Source organism: Podarcis vaucheri (assembly GCF_965113315.1).
Source record: "Podarcis vaucheri genome assembly, chromosome: 1".
Classification (NCBI taxonomy): Eukaryota; Metazoa; Chordata; class Lepidosauria; order Squamata; family Lacertidae; genus Podarcis; species Podarcis vaucheri.
In genome coordinates, this window is record NC_138759.1 from 15,156,002 (window position 1) to 15,170,570 (window position 14,569).

Here is a 14,569-nt window from a genome sequence, read left to right on the forward strand (position 1 = left end):
AAGCAGGATCATAGGGGGAAACTCCATGGTGTGGGCTGCAGGATTAGGAGAAACAGGCCTTGAAAATATAAGCCTGAGAAAGATTCTAGAAACCAAGTACGCAATAAGCATTGAAGTGAAAGGCACAAAAAACAAGCCTTAAAGCAGGAAGTGGAGAGTGTATCTCCAGTGCTACTGCTTCAATCAATTGCAATGTAATTGTATCATTAAAATTCATTAACTTAATTGGTTTAATGTTCACAAGCACAACACCAAGTAGCAATTAAATCACAAGGAAAGTAAACAACACAACATGTTTGTGGCTGGAACCGACCAGAATTACGAGAAGTCTTTGTAAGGCAGGGTGGAAGGGGTGCAGAAAGAAAAAGGAGCATTTTAAAAACTGAATCAAGGAAAGGTGATCTGATCACCAAAGAGGAGAAACTGAGCCAAAAAAGCAGGTGAGAGGAAATAGGAAAGAATGAACAAATTTGGGCCTTAAACAATACACCCCAGAGAGAATTACCAGAGGAAGGAACTTGAAAACTGAACCAACTTCTGGGAACACCCATGAAAAGTTTCCAGGAGGCAACTAAATTCCTGGTTTGAGCTACTGGGCAGTGCTAATCCCACTTGGGTCCAAGGGGTCAGCACAGGGTATCTAGCAACCATCTCTATATTTGACAAAGAAGCAAGTCTCTAGGGGCCTTTTTTAATGTCACATTTTAAGAAGGCCTAGGAACAACAGTCCTCTCAATAACATCTCTAACCTAGATGGTTCTAGAAAGACCGTAACAGGGAACCCAAAAACTTTAAACCTCAGTGCTTTGTAATTCACAAGGGAATTTTGTTTAGCTAGCATCTGTCCCAGAACCTCAGTGGGCCAAATCAGTGTGACTGGCACTCAGAGCTCTTGAGTCTGTCAGACAATTAGTTCGTCCCTGCATGGGGAAAAAGAATGGAAAGAGTTTATGCACAGTTTAAAACAATCCCAACCATTTAAAATACAAACGCTGGAGAAAAACAAAAGAACAATGAATAATAAGAATCAAGAATAAGACCAAAGCAGACAAGTATTTTTCATTTACCATTAGTTTGAATTTTTTTTAAAACCAAGTTTCAAAGTGGTTTGAATAGGAATATGAATATGAATAGGAAACTTTGCTCCAGTTTGGAATGGGAATAATTCTTACCATCTTTATCAGTGCCTGCGTTGTATTTCTAATCCAAGCAGGAATAGAAAGAGCTCTGAACATGAACAGTTAGCTCTCCCCACAAAGCTCTGGTTTGGACAAAATGCTAAGCCATGGTTTAGCATTCAGAGACACAAGCCCACTCCCCTCCCCTCCCCTCCAGTGCATCAATGTCCATTTTCAACCATGGTTTATCTGAACAAGCCAGGTTCGGAAATTAAAAGTTTGGCTTGTCGGGACAAACAGTTCGTTCTACTAATTCTAACACAGTTGGTTGAAAATAGATGCTTCCAATCTCATGGCCAGACTGCCAAAGGCAATGTGTGTGCATATGAGTGACAAGTCCTCTCCAAACTTCAAAACTGTTTCTTCCAGGAGCATGAGGAGGGGGCCGTAATAGAGCCCCCACTATATATGGTCTTTCGTGTCACAGCCCTTATGAATAAGCCATTTCCTAGCATGGGAGACAGATGCCTTGTAAGTGGTGAAATTCAGAGCAACCTTGGCCAACTTAATGTTGTACTCTGAAAGCAGTAGCAGCTGATGCTTCACCTTATCCAATACAATTTATTGCAATTTTCTGTGTGTGTGCTGTGTCATGTACTTGACCCAGAAGGTGAAATATTTCTCCGACTGACAGCCATTTAAAAAAAAATAATACAGTTTTCTACACAAATAATCTCTGTGTAAGAAGAATGTGTGTTTATTAGAAAATGTTAAGAGTAGCACAGATCTCATCCATGCCATGAGATCAGGTTGCCTCAGCGGTTAATTTCTCAAGGCAGGAATCCTCCCTATTACACTTCTCTCTGGTGTTGTATTAAAGATCTGGTGCTGATTAAAGAATTCAGAATAAAAACCTCTCAATTGCCATTTATTTTTCCATATGGTAAGATAACCCAAAGAACAGCGCAATTTCTTTTCCTCAAAGTATTTGGATTGTGTTTCATGGATTTATTTTTGGAACTTAACACAATAACGTTTCGAACAACTGGAAATGCTACTTTACAGACTCGCTCCCTTTCCTTGGTGTAAACTTTTCGACAAGTGCATCAGGTTAGTACTGAAGCAGTCTCTACTTCTTCACACAAGTTAGTTGCAGTTATGTGTTAGTTAAGAGGCACAATACAGAACACTAGTAATTTCGGTGAAGGTGTTATATGAAATATAGGCTAGGATCTTGGCACATGAGAAATGTATTTCATGCAAATGAGATGCAAGGGCTACTGTTTTGCAGCCTTGGCTTGCCCTAATGTCACCCCAGTATTTTTTCCCCCATCAGCAGGCACTCAGTAAGTGAACTTTTAAAAGTAACCCTTATTTAAAAAATTGCTGCCTAGTTTCTAAAGAGGCCTGTGTCAGCACAGTTTCTTCTGCATTCATTCAAGGAAGCAGTTGGTATTCCTTGCCATCTATAAAACCATGTGCTGGATCAAATTGCTCTGGAAGCCCAGCTTTTTCAGGTGAAGGCAAGGGCCACCAGTAGAGATGAAAACTGAAAAACCCTAGTACCCAAACTGAATTCTGGCCACTGTCACTTAGAACTCATTTTAGTTCAACTGTCTCTGTCTATGCTCATTATCCGGAAAGCTCACAGCAACTATTGCTATTTGACATTTATTAAGCTGCGATAATGTCCCGTATGCTGTTCGCAGGCCAACTTTTCAACACTATACAATGTGGAAGAATACAGCATGCAATTACTGTAACATGTCCCAAAAGGTGCTCATCTTTTCACAAAATTGAGAAAGGGAGATTGAATTCCTAAGCAGCCAAGAACAGTTTTCCCATCTGCTCTTGGTTTTCAAAGCTTAGGGACAGGGATGTTATCCTGAAATGGACATTCTTGACTCTCTTGATAGCTCACAGCATGAAGTGAGCCACAGCGGCCTCTCAGGCAAGTGGGGCTCAAGCTTTCAAGAGCTCAATCAGCCTCTGTTAGCACTTTTAATATACTACAAGACAGGTGTGGCGTGTCCTGCCTACTCCCACTTGTGCAAGGGCAGGTAGCTAACTTCTATGCCAGTATCAAGTCTCTGATCCCTTATTAAAAGCAGCTCCAGGTGGAGCAGATAAGAGTAGTTTAGGCCTGAAAAAATGTAAGCTTGTTCACCCTAATGGGACTTTTTCAGATTTTCCCAGGAGGACATAAACAAGAAATTCATATCCATGGGATTTTCATGTGAGCAGAGCTAATAGATAAGAAGCATTCACCCATGCAATTCCCAAGTGTATCCTGAGGTGTAGAGTTTGGGAACAGTTTTACCATCTAGCCCACTGTTTTCCATGAGGCCCAAGTATCTGGTGTTTCCACTAGCTGCTATGGGACTCTACAGGATGCTTATAGGAATATTTTTGAATTACTTACAATATCAGTACATGACAAGACCCATTCACACATGCAAGCAGCTGTTTACAGATTTGCCACTTTTTCTTTTTAAGGAGTTTGGCTCACATAGCAAAAAATGTGCAAAGCAGTTCATCAGAGTGTACTGCCAAACATTGCGTCATATGGTCCAGTCTCTAAACAGCCGACTGAATGTTTGAAATCAGAACCAGGAACAATCCAAAACTGCTGCCATTTTAGTGACCGATCCAATTCTTCAATCCAAGCCCTGCCAGTACCCTCTACTTGCATTAAGAATATGATAGGGCTTCTTACTTGAAAGTGATCTTCAGTTGCCTTGCCACCCATGTTAAGAACATTCAGTGAGCTGGCACGCTTCATGCTGAACAGTGAACATGCAAGGATAAACCAATCAGAAGGGCTGAAATGGAGCGCTTTGAACACATATGTATACAACAAGAATTTTACTGCAATGCAACTCCTAGTATCTTCTAAAAGATAACATTGGGCGCACATGCATCTTCCTTAATCTAAAATATATCAAAGCTAAGACACCAAAAACATTCAGGAAACACTAGATGTCATTCCATCTGCCGAATGTCAGTTACTAAATTGGATCTTAATCTGAGAGGTGTCAAAGTCTCTTAGAAAAAATAAAAATCAATAAGCTACCCAAGATAAAGTTGTATAAGTAGCATTAGCAAACCCATCAAAAAGGAGCATTTAACCAGAGCCCTTGGTGGGCTTCTACATGATTAAGGCTTGGATATTCAAAGTTTTGGTATGATTTATAACTTTAATGGAGAACGGGATAGATAATACAATCTCTGTCTTGCCTGGATTGTGGGGTGAAACTTGTGCAAGGCAGTGAAAGCTCTGCTATTCTAACAATCATCAAATGAAGCTCTCAGTTTCAGAGGGTATTGTTAATACACTGCCACATCAACAACTAACAAATTTATAGCTGCAATATATGTATTACAAAAGTATGTGAAGTTATGCCCATAGTGGTTCAAGGATTTTTTAAAAGAAGTTATCCAACATTTAACCATATTGCAATTTAAAGTGCCTCAAAAAATCTAGGTAGCGTTCATTGTAAGATGAGTAGCCACCACCTATATTGCAGAGCAATGCGTGAGCAATTAATATTTCTCCATAACATTAGCTTCCAAATCTTTTTCACAATGCTGTATCGAAACGGTCACGCTAATTCCAAAATGCATTCCTTGCAGGCAGACCCTTAATGTGCAACTTTTACACAGAGTAGACTCACTGAAATTAATGGACACATTTAAATTGGTTTCGGTGATGTCAATGAGTCTATTATGAGTAAAAGTTGTATACTATTTCCTATGCGTAGAAGAAACTACCTGTCCCAATTGATAGCTCTAGGAAACAGGACTGCTCTCACTAGCCACTTTGTAAACTGCAGGACAGGGAACCTTGCTGAGAAACTTACACTGAAACCCCCTCGCACTTTTGCTAGAATATGGTGATCCAAATTATTTAGTCTCACAGACAAATTAGGAGAAGGGGACATGCTGATACAGGTTAATCGGAAGGCAACGGCCAGGCCTGACAAGCGTTCCACCCATCTGCACCAAACTGCAGGGTGTAAAAGCACTGTTCTCAAAGAGCAGCCCTCTGTGCCACATAATAGATTGTTTTGTTCTTAAAACTGAGACTCTTGCTAGCCAGGGAAGAAAAGGAGCTGCTTGTTCAAAGTGAAAATGGCTCAGGGTTCGTCTAAAAGTCCCAACAAGAGTGTACACAACACTGAAGTCAGTGGGATTTCTCATCCTTAAAAATTATGCAGACATTTGACTATAATAAATCTGTGACCTGGCAATCAAAATAAAGATTATGAATGAAGTTATACATGCTTGTATAGTTGGGCATAATCTTTACGGCTGCACCTACACAGTGTCAGTGCCACTATGATTTTATTTAAGCAAAAAATTTTTTTAAAGCCTTCAAAAACTACAATGCACACATTTTTAAACGCAACACAAGTGTTAGCAACACAAAGAAGCAGCAAGCCATGCAGCGTTGACACCTGTGTTATTTATTTATATAAAATAATAATACAGTAAAGCGAAAAAACGTTAACTAAATATACATAACGTACCACATAGAGCATGAACACAAAACTCAAATTCTAAGCAAATAAAAAAATAAATAAAAAGCAAAAATCCACAGATGCAATGCTGAAATGTTAAATAATGAACAAACAAAAATACAGTGTTTCATCATGTCCATGAATTGTCCCTATACAAATTTAGTAATTTTAGAACAAAAAGTTAACTAGCTATATGTGACCATTAAAAATTTGGCAAGTGCACTTGTACATTTTTCAAGTTTGAGGCAAGACTGAAGAGAACTGGTTTATTTACGATTTTCAGCATTTCCCTTTGCATTCGAATCTACAACTGGTTAATAGCACTAGTATTATTGCAGCACATCTGAAATCTCCTTCGAGAAGGTGTCACTGAGGTAGGAGTCTTGCTTGATTATATCACTACGCTCACGGAGAGTCTGGGTTTCCTTAAATGTTCAGAAGAACAGTAAACCAAATGTTAACCATGAAGCAGGTTCCAGCTTTCAGTTTTAGGGATTAGTAGTTAATCAGAAAATTATACCACCATATTGCGGGGATAGTAGTTAAAATTTGATGGAGTAATAGTTGATTACAGACATGAAGGTGCTGAGAGAGACTGCTTATCTGGCTCCTTCCTCAATTCAGCCCGACCCCCCCCCCCAAAAAAAATGGCTTAGATCCAAAGAACCACACAGTGAGTTCTCTGCACCTATGGACCTTGGTTGCTCATCAATAACACCCTAAAAAGCATGAAGGCTCTTTAAAAGCCAGGTGTTTCAAAACCAGTTTATGTGATATGGTTGGAGGGGAATCAAAGTCAAAACTCCTTGCTGGGGGTGTTGAAATCATTATGCAATGGCTAAAGTGGCTCTTTGTATCCTAGTCTATACCTGAGGACATCTGGAAAAGTAGGAAAGCTTCTGTCTGCACACATGGGGCGGGCGATCTAAAACGTTTAGCTAAAATTCTTCAGAGCAACACCAATATGTAACTGTTCAGAGTTCTATATATTTGTAGAGACTGGTAGAATACCACTTTCATTAGGACAAATCAATATTCACAATGAAGAATGCAAGACTAAGGTTACACACTGGATAATACACAATCTAGCCGTTCATGTTTTTCCCTACCTTTAATTGAAGATACTTAAAATAAAAACTAAGAAGTTTTGGGGGGGAAAGAACTATCCCTTTGGGTGGTATGGAATTCTAGATGAGGCTTCTAAACTGTTTAATTATGTCCAAATACTTGAAAAACTTTCAGATGGATGAAACTGCATTCCTGAACTGGGGGGGGGGGGGTTGGACTAGATGGCCCACGGGTTCCCTTTCAGCTCTGCAATTCTAGATTTATTTTCGAGATTTATTTTCCGTTGCTCCAGAGGATAGGACCGAAACAAAGAGCTTTAAATTACAAGTGGATTTGGGCTAAATATTATTTAGTTATTGAATTTGTATACTGCCCTTCATTCATAGATCTCAGGGCAGTTCACAATATAAAAATACAAGTTAAAAACACAAAATAATTAATAAAAACAAGAACAGAAACAAAACAATAAACTCCTCTCCTCCGTTAGGAGGGAAGCACTTTCTTACAAATAAGCAGTTCAATAGTGGGAAAGATTGTCTTGGAAAGAAGTGGACTCCCCTTCTTTAGAGGTTTTTAAGCCCCCTATCAGGGATGCTGCAACAATGGATTTCCTACACTAGCATGGGATTGAACTAGATTACTTTCCAGGATCCTTCCAACTCTAGGATTCTATGAACTTCCATAATGATCTGCAGACAAGTGTGTAATAATATAATTCAACTCAAAACAACTATTTCCCCCTTTTTAGAGGATCTCCTTCCGAACCGCCAACGTGCAGAGTTCTGTGTAACTCTTAAATCTTGTACACTATATTATGAGCATTGGTTTGTAATAATCAAGTGGTCATTTTACAAGCCCAGCTGACGTCTTACAATAAAACTAACACTGCAACTTGCACAGCAGTGATAGTATTCAACTTCAGTGAATACAAGCATCAAAAATATCTTCAAGCCTAAAAAAAGGTTCCTGTTAATACTGACTAGTTCCCATTTAGAGAACAGTGGCTATTTACCTGCTATTGCAGTTCTTCTGAAATTAATCTCTGCACATACACATCATGGACAACAAAACTTGGATAGCTGACTGTTTTGCACAACAAATCCAGTCACATGATCCATGTATAAGCAAGTCTCAAGAGGAAGACTTATTGGTACTAGTACCATTCATATTTCTGGTGTATGTCAAGGAGTGGCTGGTGTATTTTGCTTAATTTTCATTTCAACAATAATTTACACTTGTCTTCTATGCGGAAAGTAGAGTGACTGATATTAGTATGTAAAAAATGTTGAATGAAAGTGCAAATATTTATCCAGTTAAGTAAACATGAAGCATTTCAATAACCTATTGCAATCACATTTATACACACACATTCATAAATGTATGTTAAGTTTTCTGAACCAAATATGCCCTAACCCTGTTCTCAGAATTAATATACTCATATTTTATTGTTAAAGGGGAAACTGCTGAAATTCAGCGGAGTGCATCAATATTTTTCCTGTGTGGCAAGACAGAATAGGTAATTCTGGGGCAATTCTTTCTGGAGTTTACATAACATTGGAAGTTTTGCTTTTACAGAGCCATTGTTACAATCAAATTGTTAAGTACAGAGAACAATCTTTCCAGCTGTTAGGGCTAACTTATAACAAGTGCTACAAACATCCTTTGTGTTACATTTCTGCGAGATCTGCCGTCAGATTTTATGCTGCAATTCACGCACGAGATACAGCAGAAAAAGCCATTATACAGCATGATGGGTACAGCACCAAGCGTTCCAGCACATCTAGAAATAAATAATTACCCGGGGTTCTTTGGTTCACTCTCTCGTGAACTTCCTCCCTTCAGCTTTCTAACCAACTTCTCACTGCTGCGTCTAATTGAAGCACGAAGTTTGCTAAAGGAGCCACTGCGTTTTAGAGATCCAGTACCATCCTGAAAAAAATGAGCACATTTAAAACTGCAAAAGCTTTGCCCTTCTGTCACAGTTCAGCAGTTGCTACAACTACAGTCCAATATTCTTACTTTGCTACCATTAAATGGTAAGAACAAAATTATATCGCTTAATTTCAAACAAAATTTAATGGCGTGTTTTTTAAATTTGCTGTCACCTTCTCTGGTGCTCTGAGATGAGCACCAGAAATCTAATGAAAAGCATTATTTGTATTTATCAAGCATTCTTCCAGACACAGTCCAATATTATCCCCCCTATGCAACCAGATTCATTGAGATGAGAAGTTACACAGCTCCACAACATCTCAATGGAGCTTACTCAGGAGAAGGTCCTGAAGGATTGCTTACACTTCCTTAAAGAAACAAGAGATTAGAGAAAACTCCTAAGTCCCTCACAGATAAAATACAAAATTAACAAATGTATATTAAAACCTTATGGACAGGTGCAGTTTCTTACAGGATATATAAAGTTTTTATTTGCAGGACCACCACACCACTCCATGCTAACCATGAATACAGTAAAAGACCACCACCAAGCAGTAGCATTACATGTTTAATGAATTCGTTCACTCTAACCTGGGCAATATGTAATAAACATGCATATAAACAAGAACAAAAGCATATGCAAGCATTAAGTTCCATAGTGAAGTTATTCTACTTTGTGTCCTTAACTGTGTTCCAGAAAGATAAAATGTGAATCTAGAGCTTGTTTCACATTACATTAGTTTATTTTATAGTACAGTATTTGGAGACAGTTTTTTAAATAGTTCTTATTTTTCCAGAAGTCAAGTTCGTATGGCCAAAGACCTATTATATTTATATTTATTGCTTGACAAAGAAATCCATGTGTACTTAACTGCAAGTTAACAGTGCCTTGCAGTTTCTAGAAAGCCTCCTTTCCTACAGTAGCTATGCAGAATTCAAAGTACTACACAGCAGACAGAAACAGGCATCAGTTGGAGTGAGTTTATTAGAAGTTAGAAAGACAAATACACAAAGTCACCCAACACCAAGATTAGTAGAGAAAAGCGTAACTGCTGAACTTTCACATGAAGACTAAACAGCACTGCTACTTTAGGATTAGCATAAGTGAAGACATCCAGAGTTCCATATTGATGTTAACCCATGTTATAGGTCTCTAAATACACTTTAAAGCACTGTGAGCACATGCCTTGCTTTTTTAAATAAAAAAACCCACCTGTATATTCTGTAAAGGTCACCATCATGCCATTTTAATAACACCTTGTGTGATAATTTAAACTACCTTTCATCATAGTGAAACAGCTACTTATCAAGTGCATTCTTAGTTTTGTTAATTCTCATCTGTTACACAGCAAATGGTTATTAACACCACATTTTGTAAGACTAGATACATATCTGGCAAAGCTAAACATGTACAGGAAAAAAGAGGAACCCTTGCCCCAAAGAGAGAGAGACACCAGCACTGAAGAAGTGGCCATTTTTACAAGAAGTGCAGCTCTGACAAGGATCTTAAGGGATTGCTAAATACACAGCAGTCAGTAGCGGAGAGAAGTTAGAGCTTGAAGATGCTGCACGCCCGCCATGCAGGAGACAGTGTAAGAATCAGAAAAGGCATCTAGGCCTGTCAGACAGAAATGGAGAGAGAAAAAACTGAATGAAACTGTTGTGGGGAGAAGTTCAACAGTTTTCCATTTTGAGCTTGTTAGTCTTAACAGTATTTCTAGGTCACCCGCTAATGTTGCGTACAAATTCTCAAAATCAGCAGAGACAACAGCTTAAAAAATGCATAGTATCCATAATGCAAAAGAAAGCCAATGGAGGACCGCAAACCTTCTGTTGTCTTTTATTCTAGGTTCTATGTTGCACAGGACTTTGAACTTTTAAAGGAATTAATATATTTTCCTTAAATATATATAAAATCCTATTCCTGTGTTTAATAAAGGCAAGCAGATACATTACTTTAAATCAAAGGTGTATATTATGGCATGCAAGATTCCAATTTTAAAAACTACACAAGCCAAAATAAAAAGTGATGAAAAGAAATCAATTGGGACAAGGTGCATTAATTTAAGCTTTAACTTCTATGAAATAAGTGAGATGTGCCCACTCCACAAGCACTATCAACCAACCCATATTACAAAGCTTTAGTGTTTCATTAGTGAGGATTTCCAAACCTCGTTCCTGGGAATGCTGGAGTTCCCTAGAATTTAGTAGGGGTTCTTTAATGAGATTAGAAACTGCAGACAAGCTCCCCTTAGTACTGAACGTATTCTGAGCTCACATGAAACAACAGTGAGATCTAATGGGACTGCCCAGTGCAAACATGTCACATAGTTATCTAGACTTTTAGAAGACATCTGAAGGCAGCCCTGTTTAGGGAAGCTTTTAATGTTTAACAGACCATTGTATTTTAATATTTTGTTGGAAGCCGCCCAGAGTGGCTGGGGAAATCCAGCCAGATGGGCAGGGTATAAATACTTTTTTTAAAATTTTCATCATCATCATCATCATCATCATCATCATTATTATGCACAGGTGTTCCTTAGTGGAGAAGATCTGCTGAAAAGTGCTTTCCTGGAGGTAAACAGTTTTTAAAACCCTTACACAACCATGCCAGTAAATGGACTGAGATGATTCGAGATCGTAAACCAACGAATGCTAATGAAGAAAAGAGAATCTATGGCAAGGACCCAAAGAGCCTTTGGCATGCAGCTGAGGCACTTCGACCCAGACATGGAAGTTTCCATTCAGTGGCTATCAAACCACTAATGCTAATCATTAAATCACGGGCATCCAATATTGTGCCCTCCAGGTGTTGTGGGCTCCAACCCCCATAATCTCTGACCACCAGCCGTGTTGGCTGGGGATCCACAAAATCAGGAGGGCACCACATTGGCTACCCTTGCATGTAATAGCCGTAAGTGAAAAGCACCAAGTAGGCAAAATCAGCTTTGGCTTATGGCAAATGGGGTCACTGTACTTCAGTGGTTCTGTTCCTACCTGCAAAGTTTGTTTCAGGGAGTAGCACTGGGGAACTGCCCATCAGCCCCCTGGCACTTATGGAATGCCACAGGCTGCCAACCTGGCCCCTCCCATGCTGCTTAACATTGATATGAAGCTGCTGGAAGCTGGGGATTTGGAATGAAGTTTGATTAGCACATCCAAGTCAGGTGGGGCTTGCAATCCCAAGGCCAGCGTTTAAATGCTGCAGTAGACTGGATGACATTTAGATAACTTAAACGATCCTGGCAAGACAGAGTCCTTGTGGGTGAGTGCTTCATCTGGGGTGTAGGCCAGTTACCAGTTCTGGATGTGGTTACATTCTGGCTTGAAGAATAGGCACATAGATTGAAAGTACTCCCTGGGTCATCATTGGAACTAGAGGCCCAAGTGGCCTCAGTACCTAGGAGTGCTTTTTACCATAAATGGTATACTAGTCCAGTGTTTCCCAACCGGTGTTCTGCGGCACACTAGTGTGCCGTGAGACACCGGCTGGTGTGCCGTGGGAGGGAGGCGGGCGAGTCGGGCGGCGAGAGGCGGCGGCGGCGAGGATCCGCGTCGAGCCGGGGGCGGCTCCGCGGTGGTGGTGCCGAGCGGCGGGGCAGCGCGCGCAAAAGGGAGGAGCGCGAGACAGCGGAGGAGGAGGAGGCCGGCATGTCCGGGCAGCAGCAGCAACAGCAGCAGCAGCAACTCCCGGCGACGGCTCCTCCTCCGCCCGCTATCGCCGCCACCACCACAACAGCCGCCGCCGCCTCAGCTGCCGCCGTCCCTCAGTCCCTCGCTCTGCTGCCTCCTCCCACCCCGGAAAGGGGAAGGGAAAAAACGTTCACTTTTGTGCGTCCCTCCCGGCGTGACGCTGCGCGCTGACGTCACGGGGCGGGGCTTTAATGGTGGTGTGCCGCGAGATTTTTTTCCGGTAAACAGGTGTGCCGTTGCCCAAAAACGTTTGGGAAACACTGTACTAGTCATGCCTGAATAAGGACAGCATGGCCACAGCACTCTATGCTTTGGCAACCTCAACACTAGATTACTGCTATGTGCTCTATGTGGGGCTGCCCTTTGCCTCAGTTCGGAAGCTACTGGGCTGTCATGAGCATTACAGAGAAAGAAAGGATGGGATACAAAATATGATAAAATATTAATAATAATTGTTAGATTACAGTGGTGCCCCGCAAGACGAATGCCTCGCAAGACAGAAAACTCGCTAGATGAAAGAGTTTTCCGTTTTGGAGGTGCTTCGCAAAACGAATTTCCTATGGGCTTGCTTCGCATCTTGCGAGTTCCTGCTGGTTTTTTTTCCTCCCCCCCCCTTTTCTAAGCCGCTAATCCGCTTATCAGCTGATCCGATCAGCAGATAAGCCGCTAAAAGCCGCTAATAGCGCTAATCCGCTAATCCTTCAATGGGCTTGCTTCGCAAGACGAAAAAACCGCTAGACGAAGAGAATCACAGAACGGATTCTTTTCGTCTTGCGAGGCACCACTGTACTATCATGGTGAAGAAATGAGCAGAACTGAGCACCTGCAAAATTAGAAAAAGTAAGAATGCCAACATGAAATGAGGGAAATGTAAAAGAAAGAAAATCAACTTCAGTTTAGAACTTGAACATGAAAGTAACCAAAACGGAGTGAAAAAGTGGACATGCAAACCTAAATGAAATAGAAACCCGTTAATGCCACATTATTTTAAAGGTGGAACATTCCACTCTGGAAAAGTTTACTTTCTGAGTTTTATCAAATGTGAAGAATGTCACTGACCTAGAAATACTGTTTAGTTATTTTCTTGAATGCCCCTGTCAACCCCACACCTCCATGCTTTTTAATTAAAACACAAAATGGATGGAGGAAAATGCTTCCCTCACACTTGACAATTTGAAGGCATGCCAACTACAGAAGAAAAAAGGGAAGAGTACAGTACACAGTTCTAGTGCCAGGGGGACAAATTAAGGAAGTATTAAGGTGATAATATTTGTATTATATGCTGATTGACTGTCTTAGGACAACACACACCAAAGCCAATCTGAGAAACAGTGGAAAGAGAAACCTTTTTCTGCATCAAAAGAGCAAAAAAATATAGACAGCTACAGCAGCCTTTAGGATCCTAAAGCTCTGGCAAATGACAGAGTTATAGCTGACAAGTATTCCACTATGAAACAGAACCTACACACCACAAGACAAACTTAGGAAAACAATCACTACTGCAATCTGACTAAACGTGTACTGCATAACTAAACCACCACAAGGCTGACACTGGCAATTTGCACCTCAGAGCACTCCATGTATGTGCCCAGTGCCCAATATAACCGAAATCAAAAGTAGTAACCATCTCAGTACTACCAAAATCTTGAACTGGTTTCACTTGTAAAAGACACCAAATAACAAGCAGGTTCACAGACACATGTTAAACAATGATGGAAAGTTTTAGAAAGGTTTTGTTATTGTAACCTGTGGCACACCTTCCACGTTAAGCAGTGGAACTAGACGTCGTGAGATAGGAAAGGTCTCACTTTAATCAAGGATCTGGCAGGCTTCCATAGGTAAATGGAAAGCAGCAATTTGTCATCAGCAGATGGGTAGATTTTATGTTTGCACCATCATGCTGCCATGAAACAGCAAGAAACTTGCATCCAGAAACCTATGTTGTGTGTAGTTTTTGGTTTAATTCTCCATACCAATTCCATTTAATTGCACAGCAGTGCTTTCTAGTGAACCAGAGAAAAAGGAAATCTTCTGAAACAAAGGGGGGATATTTTAAAAAAAGGTGGAGAGAGATAATAAAGTAAACAAATTGCCACCCTGTTGCATCCAGTATTAAAACAAACCACTGGTAAGGATTAGGTCCTATACATTAACCAGGACATTCAATCAGCATTCAAGCACTTCTATCTAAATCCAAATTTTAGTGAATTTTTCTTAATTTAAGCTTAATTGGTCAGA

The 14,569-nt window shown here is 40.3% G+C and overlaps 1 protein-coding gene across 7 annotated transcripts in view; it reads right to left on the reverse strand.

The window, feature by feature from the left end:
- Positions 1–315: 315 nt before the first annotated feature.
- KLC1 (kinesin light chain 1) overlaps positions 316–14,569 on the reverse strand; it is a 39,643-nt gene continuing 25,389 nt past the window's right edge. For 2 of the 7 annotated variants that reach the window (XM_082217838.1, XM_082217839.1), the window contains exons 14-15: positions 8,505–8,635; positions 2,449–3,901 (exon numbers count right to left, since the gene is read on the reverse strand). In XM_082217838.1, the coding sequence (XP_082073964.1) occupies positions 3,655–3,901; positions 8,505–8,635 (378 nt within the window). In that variant the 3' untranslated portion in view covers positions 2,449–3,654. Of the gene's footprint in view, positions 921–2,448; positions 3,902–5,761; positions 6,064–8,504; positions 8,636–9,605; positions 10,257–14,569 lie in introns of those variants that run through there. The other 5 variants (XM_082217841.1, XM_082217840.1, XM_082217843.1 and 2 more) reach the window with 5 other exon arrangements.